The sequence below is a fragment of the Panthera leo genome, chromosome D1 (genome assembly GCF_018350215.1).
Source record: "Panthera leo isolate Ple1 chromosome D1, P.leo_Ple1_pat1.1, whole genome shotgun sequence".
In the NCBI taxonomy this organism is placed as follows: domain Eukaryota; kingdom Metazoa; phylum Chordata; class Mammalia; order Carnivora; family Felidae; genus Panthera; species Panthera leo.
The window spans coordinates 15156042-15170577 of NC_056688.1; the positions used below are offsets into that span (position 1 = coordinate 15156042).

At 53.2% G+C, this 14536-nt stretch overlaps 1 protein-coding gene across 8 annotated transcripts in view; it reads left to right on the forward strand.

The window, feature by feature from the left end:
• Positions 1-14536, forward strand: part of CEP164 (centrosomal protein 164) — a 66881-nt gene that overhangs the window by 30575 nt on the left and 21770 nt on the right. For 7 of the 8 annotated variants that reach the window (XM_042905046.1, XM_042905050.1, XM_042905052.1 and 4 more), the window contains 4 exons: positions 5858-6262; positions 7235-7315; positions 9447-9539; positions 14286-14371. In XM_042905046.1, the coding sequence (XP_042760980.1) occupies positions 5858-6262; positions 7235-7315; positions 9447-9539; positions 14286-14371 (665 nt within the window). The remainder of the gene's footprint in view (positions 1-5857; positions 6263-7234; positions 7316-9446; positions 9540-14285; positions 14372-14536) is intronic. The other variant, XM_042905051.1, reaches the window with a different exon arrangement.

Consider the following 14536-nt stretch of genomic DNA (forward strand, 5'->3'; position numbering starts at 1 on the left):
AAGAAAGTCTCCAGGAGACTGAGCACATTGGGACTACGTAGAGACTCTGCCCTATTCACGTGTACATGGCCGGCTCTGGCCCACTGCTTGGAACCTAGGAAGCATGTGGGTATGTTTTGCTGAGTGGCTGAGAGAATGAATAGGTTAATGAATGAGAGTGAGCCCTGCCAGGACAAGGAGGGGATCCCTTCAGGTTGTATGGTGCTTTTTTCTTCCCTTGGCTGTCCCAGGTCCTGACCAGAGTGGATACTCCTGCTGTCAGCGGGTGGATTGAAGATCCCACTGTGGATCCGTCATGGTGCACTTAGACTTTGGGCTGATTTTTGCTTCATAAATGTCAACAAAAAGGGGATCTTTGACATGTCCTGGATTTCCAAAAGCTTCCTTCTGATGATTATATGCTTCTTTGGGGGGAGTGGGAGCCTTTAAACATATTTTTTATAACCTCTTTAATAGAAATAGGCAACTCAGCAGGGGAAGTGTCTCTAGCATCTCAGCAGATTTCATTCTTTTGTCACATGGAGGGTTGGGTTCCTGTGGTCTAACCCTGGGAGGAAGTGGGGCTTTTCCAGGCACAGAAAGAAGGGCAGTGCTGAGGATGAACAGGGGTTTCAAGAGAGACAAAGCTGCCTCTGTTTGGACCACACCCTTTGAAAATGGCGTTTGTCCCAGTTTATAGACTCTGGATCCTCTGAGCTGCCCCTTTGTTCCCGCTCTTGGGCAGCACCCCAGACAGCCCTGGGTGGAAGTGTCCTGCCGAGCTTTGTGCTCCCCTGTCTCTGTGCCATCAACAGTCACTTTGCTCATGATTCCATGAGAGGGCAGTAGGGTGGCGAGAATGTCTGCTTCTCTCTCTCTCTCTCCTTCCCCCTCCTCTCCTGCTTTCAGTGTAAACCCATTTCTAGTCTATTACAGAATCAAAGGGGATAGGTTCATGGAACAGACTCTGAGAATGGGTGTGAGTGAGGAGGGGAGGCAGAGGGGTGGGTGAGCAGGCAGTGTGTGGCCTCGTGGGGCTGGTAAGAACCCATCATTGGATCAAAGGAGAGGGAGGAAGCTGGGCTTAGAAATAACAGGATGATGTCAGTGTGATTGGGAAGTGCTAACAACATGGGGTGGGGGACAATGCAAAGACTTGAGACCAGCTGGGTGGGAATGAGACGTGGCAAATAACCTAACTGATGGTTGGCTTAGGAGGTTCAGCTCCCCCAGCCCCCACTCTCTCCCTCCCAAGCCATGTGGATTACAGTAGCCCCTACCTTTTGGGGGGTATGTTAAATATTCATGAAATCTCTGGCACCGCCTTCCTCACGCAGATGACAAGGTTGTTTTTGAAAAGGCAGCAGATATTTGCCTTGAGATACTCAGGGGCCTGGGGCTGTGACAGGAGGAGGCAGAGCACAGATCAGCTCAGAGCAAAGTGATGCCGAGGGGGCAGCGCTCGCCCTGGTCTGTGTACCCCACAGGACCCCGATGTGGGAGGCAGTACGCCGGGGCCTGGAATATGCGTCCTGGGCAGGTCTCGGCCCATGGGGTGGCGACGAGCAGGGCTGTGAAGGGTGAGGGGTCTGGAGTCAGGTGGATTTTCCCAGCACTCTGTCACGCACTGCGTGTAATCTGCAACCAGTGTCCAGTCTCCCTTGGACGTTACCTCTGACTGTTGAATTGCTGCACTTGGTTGGACACGGGCTCAGGGGATGCGAACTCCTTTATTTTAGTATTAGCCATGTTTTAATATCTTAATATTCAGGGCCTCTGCACTGGCAGTGTGGAGCCTGCTTGGAATTTTCTCTCTCTCTGCCTCTCTCTCTGCCCCTCCCCCTCTCCCCCTCCCCCCTATGTGCGTGTGTGCATGTGCTCTCTCTCTCTCAAAAATAAATAAACTTTAGGGACCCCTGGGTGGCTCAGGTGGCTAAGCATCTGACTTTGGCTCAGGTCATGATCTCTCGGTCTGTGGGTTCAAGACCTGTGTCGGACTCTGCTGGCAGCTTGGAGCCTGGAGCCTCCTTCAGATTTTGTATCTCCCTCTCTCTCTGCCCCTCCCCCCACTCGTACTCTGTCTCTCTGTCTCTCTCTCTCAAAAATAAACATTAAAAAATACATAAAAATAAACTTTAAAAAAATCTTTTAAGTTTTTTAATGTTTATTTACTTTTGAGAGAGAGACAGACAGACAGTGTGTGAGCAGGGGAGGGGCAGAGAGAGAGGAAGACACAGAATCCGAAGCAGGCTCCGGGCTCCGAGCCATCATCACAAAGCCCAATGCGGGGCTTGAACCCACAAACCATGAGATCATGACCTGAACACAAAGTCGGATGCTTAACCGACTGAGCCACCCGGGCAACCCTAAAACGGTATCTTAATGTTTAGGTAGACAGGATAGTCTACACCCCTTGATGGGAAAGTCTTTTGAAGAATTTGAGCTTGAGAAGGGCATAGACTGGGCGTCACAGCCTTGCGGCCTGACTACATTCTCTCATGTATACAAATGGGAGTCTCCATCTGTGTCAGGTGTCCTTGGATTTTGGATAGGCTACTTGTTTTTCCATCATCTTGAATATTCATAGTTAACATTGTTTAGCTATTTTCCGTTTAATAAGCACCGTATTAAATAGAGTCTAATCCCTGCGTAACCTTGTAAAATAAATTGTACATCTGACTTTCACAGAGTAAGAACTCCTCTATCTGCATGACGCCCTCATTTTGAAAAATCCGGTCAACAAGTATTCACTGCGCACTTATTACGTGCCAGATTCTAGGCACTGAGGATAGCAGGGAGCTGATCTGGTGAGGGAAACCCATAGGAAGTCAGCAGTGACGATACGGTAGATGTTGTGACAGGACGGAAAGGCTCATCTCAGGACAGCTGCCCCAGGGATCAAGGAGGGCTTCCTGGAAGATGTGATACCGTGAGGACCAGAGGGAGTTTGTTAGGGTAGATCGTGTGTGTGTGTGTGTGTGTGTGTGTGTGTGTGTGTGTGGAATGTGCATGGCATCTCAGGAGCAGGGAGGGGTCTTCCTGGAGCTGGGCCCTGGCAGGTGGCTCTTGAACACTGGGGGGCCCCCCAGCCACATTGGGGTGGGTGCCGAGGATGCAAGCAGTGACCTTTTCCTGTGCTGTGCGGAGTGTGTTGGTGGAAGAGGAGGCTGATTGGGGCCGTCCTGATTGCCCTTTGAGCTTCTTCCCGCGGCAGGCCCTCGAGGGAGGCAGGGGAAGCAACTTGGTGGGGCTCAGAGGGTTGACCGTTTGCTAAATGAAGTGAAGTAACCAAATTAAAAAAAAAAAAGGTGCATGGCAAAGAGGAAAGTGGCACAATGTTTATCCATAGGAGGAGAGGACGCCTCTGCAGGGTGTGGCTGCCTGTGCCCCGTGAGAAGCGGGCAGGGGCTGGGCGAGGAGCCGTGGGCCATGTGGGGAGATGCGGACTTTATCCCGAAGGCCACGGGTGCTGCTGTGGTCTGACCCTCCTTTGTCCCCTAATCCGAGGTCTGTTGCCTTTTTCTCTTCATGAGATGACCGCGGCCAGGGTGGATTGGCTCTGCTTGCTTTTGGTAGAGTGTGGCTGGCCAGACACCCCTCTCTCATCCTCAGGAACTCCCACCTGCTGGGAGTCCGTGGAGGCCCCTCAGACTGGGCACCGAACTCCTGCTGAGTGTCGGCCGCGGTTGCGGTATATGGACGGGGAGACCTGGCCCCGCTCTGCACGTGTTTCTCTTGAAGGGGAGCTGTTCCTCTCGGCCCTTTCTCTTAGCCCGGAGACCTTGGCGAGGCTACGGATATCGGGAGGATGGGCAGCACCAGAGGGTGCCCTGCCCAGGCCTGATGGAAGCCGCCCCCTCCTCCCTTTCACCTTCTGCTTTTCTCCCTGGGACAGGCCTAGGGCTGATGACAGTATCACCACTGTGTCCCCGGTCCCTCGCTTTGGGCAGCAAAGGCTCAAAACCAGGGCTCTCTGGGACATTGCCCTTTTCTCCATTCTCAGCTGAATTCCTTGAGGGCAGGATCTACGTCTTGTTAATGTGTGGGTCCCCGGGCAGTGTCTGGCACATAGAAGGCACCCGATGAATGACTGTGTGCATCTCACAGTAAAACATTAGTTAACATTTATGGAACACCGAGAGTCTTCCAGGCACCGTTCTCAGTTCTTGAGCTCACTTAGTGTTAACTCAATTAACCTTCCCCAAGCCCAGTGAGATAGGCCCTCTTGCGTCTCCATATTTTAGAGGAAGAAACTGAGGCACAGGGAAGTTAAATCATTTGTCTAAGGTCACTGTAAGTGTGGGGCCAGGATTTGAACCCAAGTAGTGCATCTCCAAAGCTGAGCTCTGAACCGCCCTGCTTTCCTGCCTCTCAGTCATCCTTGGAAAGTTTGGGTTGACTTGTCCTTAGGCTGTTAGACCTGCAGGCGGATGGTTGTGTCTTTGTGTTCAGTAGATGCTTTGACAGACAGACAGCATCTGAATGCTGTGTTTAGGGCTTCTCCGGGGACCACTGAATTCTAGTCGTCAGGCCCCTTGTTTGAGTTTCCAGGTTGAGGAAACAGGAAGTCTCAAAAATCCCTGCTCAGAAGTTACTCACCCTGGCAGCCCCAGTGATGTTTTCTGGGAGGAGGGCTTTTCTGTATTTCAAGGAAGGATTTGCTTTTTCTATGTTGGCCGGCTTGAAAGGTTTTTCCTAGTCTTCCGAAAAAATATTTTTTTTAACGTTTGTTTATTTCTGAGAGAGAGCGAGACGCAGAGTGCGAGCAGGGGAGGAGCAGAGGGAAAGGGAGACACGGAATCCGAAGCAGGCTCCAGGCTCCGAGCTGTCAGCACAGAGCCCAATGTGGGGCTCGAACTCACGAACCGTGAGATCATGACCTGAGCTGAATTAGTTGCTTAACCGACTGAGTTACCCAGGCGTCCTGGTTTTTCCTAGTCTTTAAAGTGAGGTTTGTGTGTGAGAAGCAGGGTGTGGCAGCTGGAGAGGGTGCTCCTTTTGAGACACCCTGCTAAGGGCACCACAGCAATGACAGCCTCCAGCTGCAGCACTTTGATCTACCCTGGCTCATGCCAAGGCCGTGCTTGTTGATGGAGAGCAACAGACCCCAGAGCAGGACCTTTTCTGCCAGATGTGGGACTCTGCCACGCAGGCCAAGACTTCCTCAGAACTGGGCCCTTCCTGAGGCCACACCTGTTCCGGCCCCTGTCCCACCCTCCCTGTCATAGGTCAGACCTGTGTTCTGAAGGTCTCCCGACCCCTGTATCCTTCATAGCCGTTTCCCTCCCAGTTCATCTTATCTTGGCTTCTTTCTGCTTCTCAGAGCGTGCGGTTGACAGTGCCCCAGACTTGCTTGTACAGGGGAGGCTTTAGGAAGAGAGCCACCCTCATTGCTATTGAGGAAGGTCGGTTTTTTTTCCCTGCTGCTTTTTAAAAATGAACAAATCGAAATTGTACACTTTGGTACTTTTTTTCTCCCATGTGATTTTCCATCATCATCACCATAAATACATATTGACTTTTTAAAAAATAAATATTGACTTCTGAGTCTGCAGTCTTATGATTTGGCTAATGGGGCTGGGACGAGGCATTTCTTACTTGAGAACATAATAGCTGGTGATGGAGTTCAGTGCACTGGTTTCTGAGCCTGTCAGTCGTCGGGTCCGGTTGGGTGTATGCAAATCACCAGAGACTTTTAGATTCAGTAGATCTGGAGTGGAACAGGGAATCTCTGTTTTAAATAGCTGTTGGGGTGTTTGATAACGGGAGCGCTGGCCCGTACGGGTCAAGGAATGACGGTTCCGTCTTGTTGCAAGTCTCTGAAATCATTTGATTAATTCTGATGCCTCCTTGTCTGACATGGTCTGCTGCCACCCAGGAGTCTCCAAGAACAAGCCAGCCAGAGGAGAAGAAGGATGCTTCTCTGGATTCAGAGGCTGCCGGGCCCCCCACTCCCGGCAAGCTCTTCAGCCAGGATGCAGACAGCAGTCTGAGCAGTGCCGATGGCACAGGGCAGCAGGGAAGAGGGGTGAGCGCGTGGCTCCTGGAGAAAGAAAAGGATGAGAAGAGTGATTCAGGAATACCCAGGAGCGGGGTGGACCCTGGGGGCAGTCAGCCTGCCAAAGCCAACAAAAAGGAGGCACCAGAGGCCCCAGCGGATGTAGGAGAGGAGGGTTCCAGGAAGGGAGAGGTGGAAGGAGGCGCCGAAGGAGGAAGGAGGCGGAAGGAGGAGCCCAAGGAGGAAGCCTCTGTCCAGAAAGAGAGCAGATCGGACGCCAGCGAGGTGAGGCCCCTGTCCCCTGGGAAGTTGCCCCTCCTTCCCTGAGCTGCTCTCTTAAGCCCCGTGCAGATCCCCATCCCCACATCTTCATTACTGAGATGGGGAGCTTCATTTGCAGTCCCTGCAGCGGGCTGTCAACGTGGCTAGAACCCTTCATTGTGACAGATTTGCCCAGACCCAGCAGGCAGCCAGATCCTGAATGAAACTCCAAACCTGCTGGCGTTAGAAATTCAGGGTAGAAATTGGCCTTTCCGTTGGCACCCTCCCGGGATGTTTGTGTTCTTCTGTTCTACCTACTTGCTCTTTCTGCCTCCTCCTTGTACTTCTCGACACCAGTCAAGGGTCGCTGCTGTCTGTGTTTCAGTAGAGAGGGGAGGATATGGGTGAGGGTGGCAACCATTGGGAGCATTTTGCCCCAGGATCGGTCAGTTAGGCTACCAGAGGCTCCTCTCATTGATGGCCCAGGGGTCTTACTTTGGCAAGACCAGGCAGTGACACGGAAGTAGTTCCCGGTGCCTGAGGCATCTTCAGTCGTCCGACCCTTAGTCTTGCTCCTCTTCCAGCCAAATGGGGAGGGGGTTCATTTAAAGGGTGTTAAGCTACTTCTTGGAGAAGACAGTCCCGTTCTGTTTTCTAAGACAACAAGAAGCCTCCCTGCTGCCCATTTTCCAACCGTCTCCTCTCCACTTCACTTGGCTTTCCTTCCAGGTGTAAACCCTTGTTGACCCGAGTCAGAGAGTGGCTGTCCCTATGTAGCTGGGCTGGGCTGTTCAGCCTGAGTGGGGTGGGCGCTGCTGCGTGTGTCCAGAGAGAAGGGGAGGGTCCACAGCCCCCTTTCAGGTTTTCTAGAAGAGGTGGGTTTTGGTTAGGTCTCGAGCTGCGTTGGCACCTTGGCCTGAACGGAATTCCCTGGGAAGTGATCCCAGCCCTCTCTGCTCCGCTCTGGGTGACGTCTCTATGGGTCTGTTTCCCCAGGAGTTGGAGATCAGCGAGCAGGTGAAGGAGCTGCAGCTGTCAGACTCCGCGGCCTCTGACCCCAAGTCCTTCCTGGAACTGGTGAGTCTGAGGGGGGTGGGGCAGCAGCGTGGAGTAAAGCGCGTGGCTTTGTGAGCCCCTGCGGTTCGTTTTGCCTGGCATCACACAGCTTGTAGGTGGGAAGTCAGGACTCAAACCTGGATCTTGTCTCACTCTGGTCTCTCAGCCCATTAGCTAAGAGTAAACGCTGCCTACTTCACAGGTTTGCTATGAGAAGAAGGTGAGGCAAAGAATGTAAAACGTTAGCCTATAAACATCAAATAACTATAAGCTATTATTACTGTTTCTTGTTTCTGCAGTGGGAATTGTCTGGGAGATACGTGACCTAGAGCCTCTGGGCTGTAGCAGAGACATTGCATGAATCTAGGAGGTTAGAGACTGGTTGTGTGTGTGTGTGTGTGTGTATTTGTATTTGTGGGACCACCGAGCAATGGCAGGGCCCGGTCCTCAGGCTAGGAGGGCTGCTGCAATTACTGTTCCAAAGAGAAGACGTCGTCCTGGAATGTCACCGGGCGTGGTTGCTTTGTCCCAGGCCTTCCACGCAGCCTGCTGTATCCTGGCCCCCTCTGCCAGGTCTGTACCTACAGGGAGTAGTCGAGGGTGCTTTTTGGCAGTGCATCACCTCTGGAAAGTGTGCTCCATCTGTTTGGAGGAGGCGGATCAAAGGGAAGGGATTAGCGGGAGAGGGTCAGGGATGAGCGGTAATGATAGGAGGGGGTGCAGAGGAATTAGGAGGCTGTGTGCTCTAGCCCCTCGCTGAGCCACGGGCTTAGGAGGCAGATGGCAGCTGCATTAAGTGGAGTAGAACTCTAACCGAAAGGAAAATGTCACTAAAAAAGAAAGCCCCTAAGCTAGGAAGGGAAGGCAGAAAGTCGTTGTTGGCAAAAACCATCGTGAAGAACAGGCACGTCTCAGGACTCTTGGAAGCCAGGGCTCCATCCCTTCTGAGGGAGTCACTGTGTGGACAAATGTGCCCATGAATGTTTTTCTCCTCTATGGGAGTGGGTGGGGGAAGCCATGGACAGCAGGACCAGACCTTGGCTGGGCATCCTGCCATGTATCAGGGCTGATGACAGAACTGTCCCTATTAGCATGCTGTCAGGTAGCAATCCTTCACTTGGTTCAGCAGGGCTCTTGGGCTTGGAGGGGGCAGGATCAGGGTCCTGTGGCAGCCAAAGGGCGACGGGGAGCTGGCACCTGTGTGGGTACTTGCCGCCTGTCCCAAAGAGAAGCCTGTGGACAGAGCACCGCTAATTAAGCCCCATTGTCCAGAAGGGCAGTGGGGGAAGGGAAAGAGAAAGCTGAGAACCGCCATCATGCCTCGTTTCAGTGCTGCCCACAGGTCTTGTGGGCACTTTGACCTCTCTCCTGGTACCCTGGTTGGCTCTCTCCTGGTGCCCAACTGGTGCCCTGGTTGGGCACCAGGAGGGAGAGACGACTGGAAAGTGACATGATTGGCAAAGAGCTTGGACTTTGGAGTCAGCCCAGGGCACATCTGACCACCAACCAGCCCCATTGTTTATCAGCTACGTGGCTTTGGGCGAATTACATGTCCCCTCAAACGTGCTTCCTTATCTGTGAGATGGCGATAAGGGTGTCAGTCTCACGGTTATTTTTCCCTCCATGGTTTTATTATGAAAAAAAAAAAAAAAAAAAGTTTTTTTTTTAAATATTTGAGAGACAGAGACTGTGTGGGTGGAGGAGGGGCAGAGAGAGAGAGAGACACAGGATCCGAAGCAGGTTCCAGGCTCTGAGCCGTCAGCCCAGAGCCCAACCCGGGGCTCAAACCCACGAACTGTGAGATCATGACCTGAGCCAAAGTTGGACGCTTAACCCACTGAGCCACCTAGGTGCCCTGGAAAATTTCAAATATACAGAAAAATTAAAAGGATTTTAGAGTGAATACACACATACTCACCACCTAGGGTCTTCAGTGAACATTTTACCATACTTGCTGTATCACATGTCTTTCCAGATTAGTCACAGTGTGATTTTGAAGATGAGAATAATCGGTAGATGTAAAAACCTTTAGCGCGGTGCCTGACCCGTAGTGGGCCCCTTTCTGGAAGGTGGGGGGTGGAGGAGAGGCCGTGACACGGACGATGCCGACCTTGACAGGGGCAGCGCTGACCTCCCCCTCCACTCCCTCTAGGACTTCGGTTTTCGCAGCCGGATCTCAGAGCACCTGATGGATGTTGACGTGCTTTCCCCAGTCCGCCGGGAGGGGAGTCTCTCTGGATGCTGGGTAACCCGAGCTGAGCCCTGCTTGTCCCGGGCTGTGTTTCTGGGAGTCCCCTTGCTTCTAACTCAGTACGGCATGGCCCGGGCTGTGTCTGTGAAGGCCTCCCAATCGTTTCTGCTCTTTGCTGCTCTGAATTGAGTCATCCTCCCTGCCGCCTGCAACAGACAGTTATCTGTTCATTCGTTTATTTAGCAACGACCAATTTGACCAACTGGTCAAAGGTTGACCCATTTGCTCATGTGCAAAGCTCTGTATAGACTGTGTGTTTCAAGGCACTTGCCAACCTGGCCCATTCAGCCTCTTGCAGCCTCATCCTCAGAGCACCTGCCACACACCGGCCGTGCCCACCGAGCGCTCGCTGTTCCCGGGGCACACGATCCACCTCCTTCACTGCCCTGCCTGCCGTTTGGTTTCCCCTTTTGTTCCGAGCCCCTTCTTGGTCTTGGAGGCCCACCTCTGACGTCACCTCCTCCAGGCAGGGTGAATTGTTCTGTCCTTTTGCTACCCTTAGTGCTGCTCCTTTTGGTTGACGGGTCTTGGGTCTGTCTCCCTCCTAGATATAAGCTCTGTGCGGGCGTGGGAAATGTCTGCCCCACAGAAGGGTAGGAATAGATAGATGACTCAGACACACGTCCTGTCCTTAAGGAGCTTGAAGACAAGAAAGTCATTTTTTTTCCCCCTCCGTGGGCTTGTTTAAGAGAAGATTTTGGCACATGGTGTCTGTAGGTTGAAGGGAGCATTTGGTTTGGGTGAAATGGAAGTTTGCCGAGTGGAACAAACAAGGTGTCCGATGCGAATCAGGTCTGGGAGCCCTTGGAGGACTAAGTGCCGAGTCAGGGTAGAGCTTTTAGGCCAGTGGCACTTGAGGTCACGTGCTCCTCTCAGCTCTGGCTGGTAAGCCTTGCCGTGCTACTGCCCAGCCAGCAGATCGAGGCCGGACCTTGGTCACACCTGTTTGTAGCACTGGATGAAGGGTGTAAAGTGGACACACAGGGCGGGATTAGTGAGGAAGGGTTGGGAGCAGAGAGTTGGTAGGCCCTTTTGGCAGTAGGTAAGTGGGAAAGTCGGTGGGCAGGATGGATTTGCATAGCTCTGGTTCCAAACTCTAGCCAATATCCGAATCCTTGGAGGCTTTAAAAAAGAAAGATTTCTAGGTCCTGCCTAAGACCCAATGAGGCCAGCAGCCCTTTTTTGGCACATGCCGGTTGGCACGTAGGAGTAGCAGGGCCTGGCCTGGATCCGGTTCTCACGAGGCACTCTCTGAGGCAGACAGCCCCGGCACAGGAAGTCCTAAGCTGGACCTCATGACCTGGGTGTTGGGGCACCGAGCAGCGCCAGGCACTCAGGTGGGCTGACCACGCAGAGCCCCTCGTGGGCCTTAGTTACTCCAGCTGTCTCCTGTCTTCAGGCCATGCGAGGGTTGAGCCAGGAGGTGGAGCTGAGGAGACAGGGGCAGCCCTTTGTGGCTCTGACAGCACCACAGGTGTGGTCCCCTTTGTCTTCGGCTCCTCCGGCCAGGGCCAAGGCAGAGGCTTAGAACTGAACTAAAGTTCTAAAAATTTCATGAAAAGTTCATAAAAATGTTTATGCAGCTTTTTTTTTAATGTTTATTTATGTTTGAGAGAGAGACAGAGCATGTAAAGGGGAGGGGCAGAGAGAGAGGGAGACACAGGATCTGAAGCAGGCCCCAGGCTCTGAGCTGTCAGCACAGAGCCCGACGCAGGGCTTGAACTCATGAACTGCGAGATCATGGCCTGAGTTGAAGTCGGATGCTTAACTGACTGACCCACCCAGGTGCCCCTATAATTTTTTTAATGTTTATTTATTTTTGAGACAGAAAGACAGAGCATGAGTGGGGGAGGGACAGAGAGAGAGGGAGACACAGAATCCGAAGCAGGCTCCAGGCTCCAGGCTCCAAGCTGTCAACCCAGAGCCCAATGCAGGGCTTGAAACTCACGAACTGCGAGATCATGACCTCAGCTGAAGTTGGATGCTTAACCGATTGAGCCCCCCAGGCTCCCCTTACGCAGCTTTATCAAGATGCAGTGGACATATGATAAACTGGACTTACTTCACATGTGCCACTGGATAAGTTTTACCATATGCGTGTGCCTTTCATACCATCATCGTAGTCAAGATAATGATTATAATGAATTAGGAACATGAGTTTTATACTAAATTACAAAAGTGACCATGAAGTTGTTTCAAATAATCCAGAAGGTCAAAGCCTTCCACTTCCTGCAGGCTTACTGCCACAGGTGGGGACTATTAACGGTTTCCGTGAACACTTTTCGTGTGCCTTCCCAGAAAGTTTTCAGTGTACATGGAAGTCTGTGTCTGTTTTCCGTTTATCTTTTCCCTCCCCACAGAAATTGGGACTGTGTCACAAAAAGTGCTTGGCGATGTGCTCTTTAACTTAGAGAGCAGTTACGGAATAGGCCCTTGACTGATTTCTCAGTAATTTCAGATCTCCCTCACTCTCCTTACTAGTCGTGTAGCAGTGTGCTTTCTGAATGTACCGGGATTTATTTAGCCGGGGACCAGGTCATGACACAAAACCCTGGAGCCGAGTTAAGGGTGGGCCAGCGGTGTCTTGAGCACAGTTGGGCCAGGGGTGTCGGGTGTGCTGGCCGTGTCCCCTTTCTGAAGAGTTCTTTTCTGGGGCAAAAGGGTCTGGGGATCAGCTGCTGCTCTACTCCAAGGCCCTCTGTCCGGGCACTTTCCCAAGGTGGCCCCTTCTGTCCGGCAGAGGGGCTCGTGTGTTTCCGGCAGCAATAGAGATGAAACAAGTAGGAGGCAGACAGACTTGGTAGCTCGTTCTTTCCGACCCACGGCTCAAGCCCCCCGTTTTTATCACGATCACCCCACTTTGCTGTCCACGTCCCATTGGGGTTTGTTGCGTAGAGTGTCCTGTGTGATTTTTTTTTTCTCCTTGCAAGTGACAGAGGGAGCCGTCTGCCGAGCTCGGTGTGATCCGTGGGGGAAGAAGGCTGGAAGGGACGGGCGGGGCGGGGCCGTTATCTGCAGGCTCTGGCCAGGCTGACGTGATGCAAAGTGGCAGTGCTGGCAGGCAGCCTCGTGCTGCAGGCACCGGCAGGTACTCACAGGCGGCATCTCTATTTTTAATGTAATTTGGGGGAGCTGGCTCCTAGCTCAGGCCCTGCCCTTCCTCGCCCATCCAGATGGTAGAGTCGGCCACAGCTGCTGGGGCTCCGGCTGCCAGCGGAGAGGCGTGGGAGGCCGTGTGCACGGGGCTGGGGACACGGCAGTGCGCCAGCCCGGCCGGAACCCCACTGGGGAAGACAGAGTGAGTTGTCTCCTGCCCTGCCTCTCCCGTTAACCCTCACGTCCCGGAACCGACAGGGCGCCTGTCATTGTGACAGAAGGGGTACGGGCCCTCGAATGGAGACGGGCACCGGCAGAGCTGAGGTTTTATGCCTTAGGCTGGGGAGAGGGGTGGAGAGGGGACACAGGCGCTGGCATTTGTGGCACGCCTTCCCTGGGCCACGAGTCAGGCTTTATGTACGTGATCGAATGTAATCGTCACCTCGAGCCCCGTGAGCTGAGCTTTACTGTCCCATTTTATGTATTTGTTTTTTAAAAATGTTTGTTTATGTATTTGGAGAGGGAGAGAGAGAGCATGAGCAGGGGAGCAGCAGAGAGAGGTGGGAAGAGAGAATCCCAGGCAGGCTCTGCGCTGTCAGCACGGAGCCCGGTGTGGTGCTCGATCCCACACACCATGAGATCATGACCTGAGTTGAAATCAAGGGACGGATGCTCGACCGACTGGGTGACCCATTTTAGAGTGGAGGAGACAGACTCCCCAGCTGGGAACCAATGGAGCGCCACCCCCCCCCCCCCCCCGGCACTCCTTGGGCAGCTTTATCGAGATGCAGTGGACATTTGATAAACTGGACTTACTTCAAAGGTGCCACTGGATAAGTGAAGTGGAAACACAAGAGCTTGAGTCCAGGCTGACTACACTGTTAGCCCCCTGGGCCCCCCCCTCACGGAAAATGATTGAACTTAAAAAGAACAGCCCTCTTTTTCACCTGCTTGCTAAATTGGCCCAGACTCCCAAGCTTTAAAATGAGATTTTGGGTTTTATTTTTTGGATGGGTGGAGTAATCAGTCCCTGACTGGGAAGGGGGCATCATCGTCTACTGATGGGACCTGGGTCCTTGGGGGAGCCCAGAATGGGGCAGAGGAGCACCCTGTCTTCCTCCCTTCGGATGCCCAAATGGTGCTCTTTCTGTCCCGTTTCAGCACGTCCCCATCTCTCCAGGGTCCTTCCTTGCTAATGTGCTTGGCCGCTGCCCCAGTTCTGCCCGCTTGACTTTGCCGTCCCTGTACATCACCGATACTGGAGGTCCAGGCCTCCGTGGATTCGGGGTGTTCACGGATGTCTCGGCCTTTTCTTGACAACTGTCAGTGAAGGCTTCCAGGGACGGGAGGAAGGGTTTTCTTTCTCGTACGTGTTCGCCTTTAGCTTCTGGCTCTGCACGCAGTGACTGTGGCATCTGGCTCATCGTCCCTAGGCCAGCAAGGCCGGCCCTGGAAGCAGCTGCGAGCCTGGGGGCTTAGCCAGAGCTAAGTAGATGGGCCTCCTCTTCTGTGTCCCGAGTGGTCCTCATCCACTCAAGAACCACCTCTCAGTGTGTCCTCCTAGGCCCGAGAGTTGGTTGGACGGTTGAGGGACCCATATGCAGACCTCTTCAGTAGGCACTTGCCACTGCTACTTGCCCACAGGCCCAGAGGTTGGGAAGAGAAGACAAGGACGGCAGCCAGTCCAGCCGAGATGAGCCACAGAGCAAGCGGTGCAAAGGCTCGGAGAGGTATGGTACGTGGGAGGCCGCCCTCAGGGGCTGTTGGGATGGTGTGGACTGGGGCAGAACCCCTGGGTTTGGTGTGCGTGGCTCATTGTGCTCCTGCCCGCGGGCAGCTGGTGAGCGGACTGGATGGCCTCGCAAAGTCTGTGCGTGTGTGCACGCGTGTGTACG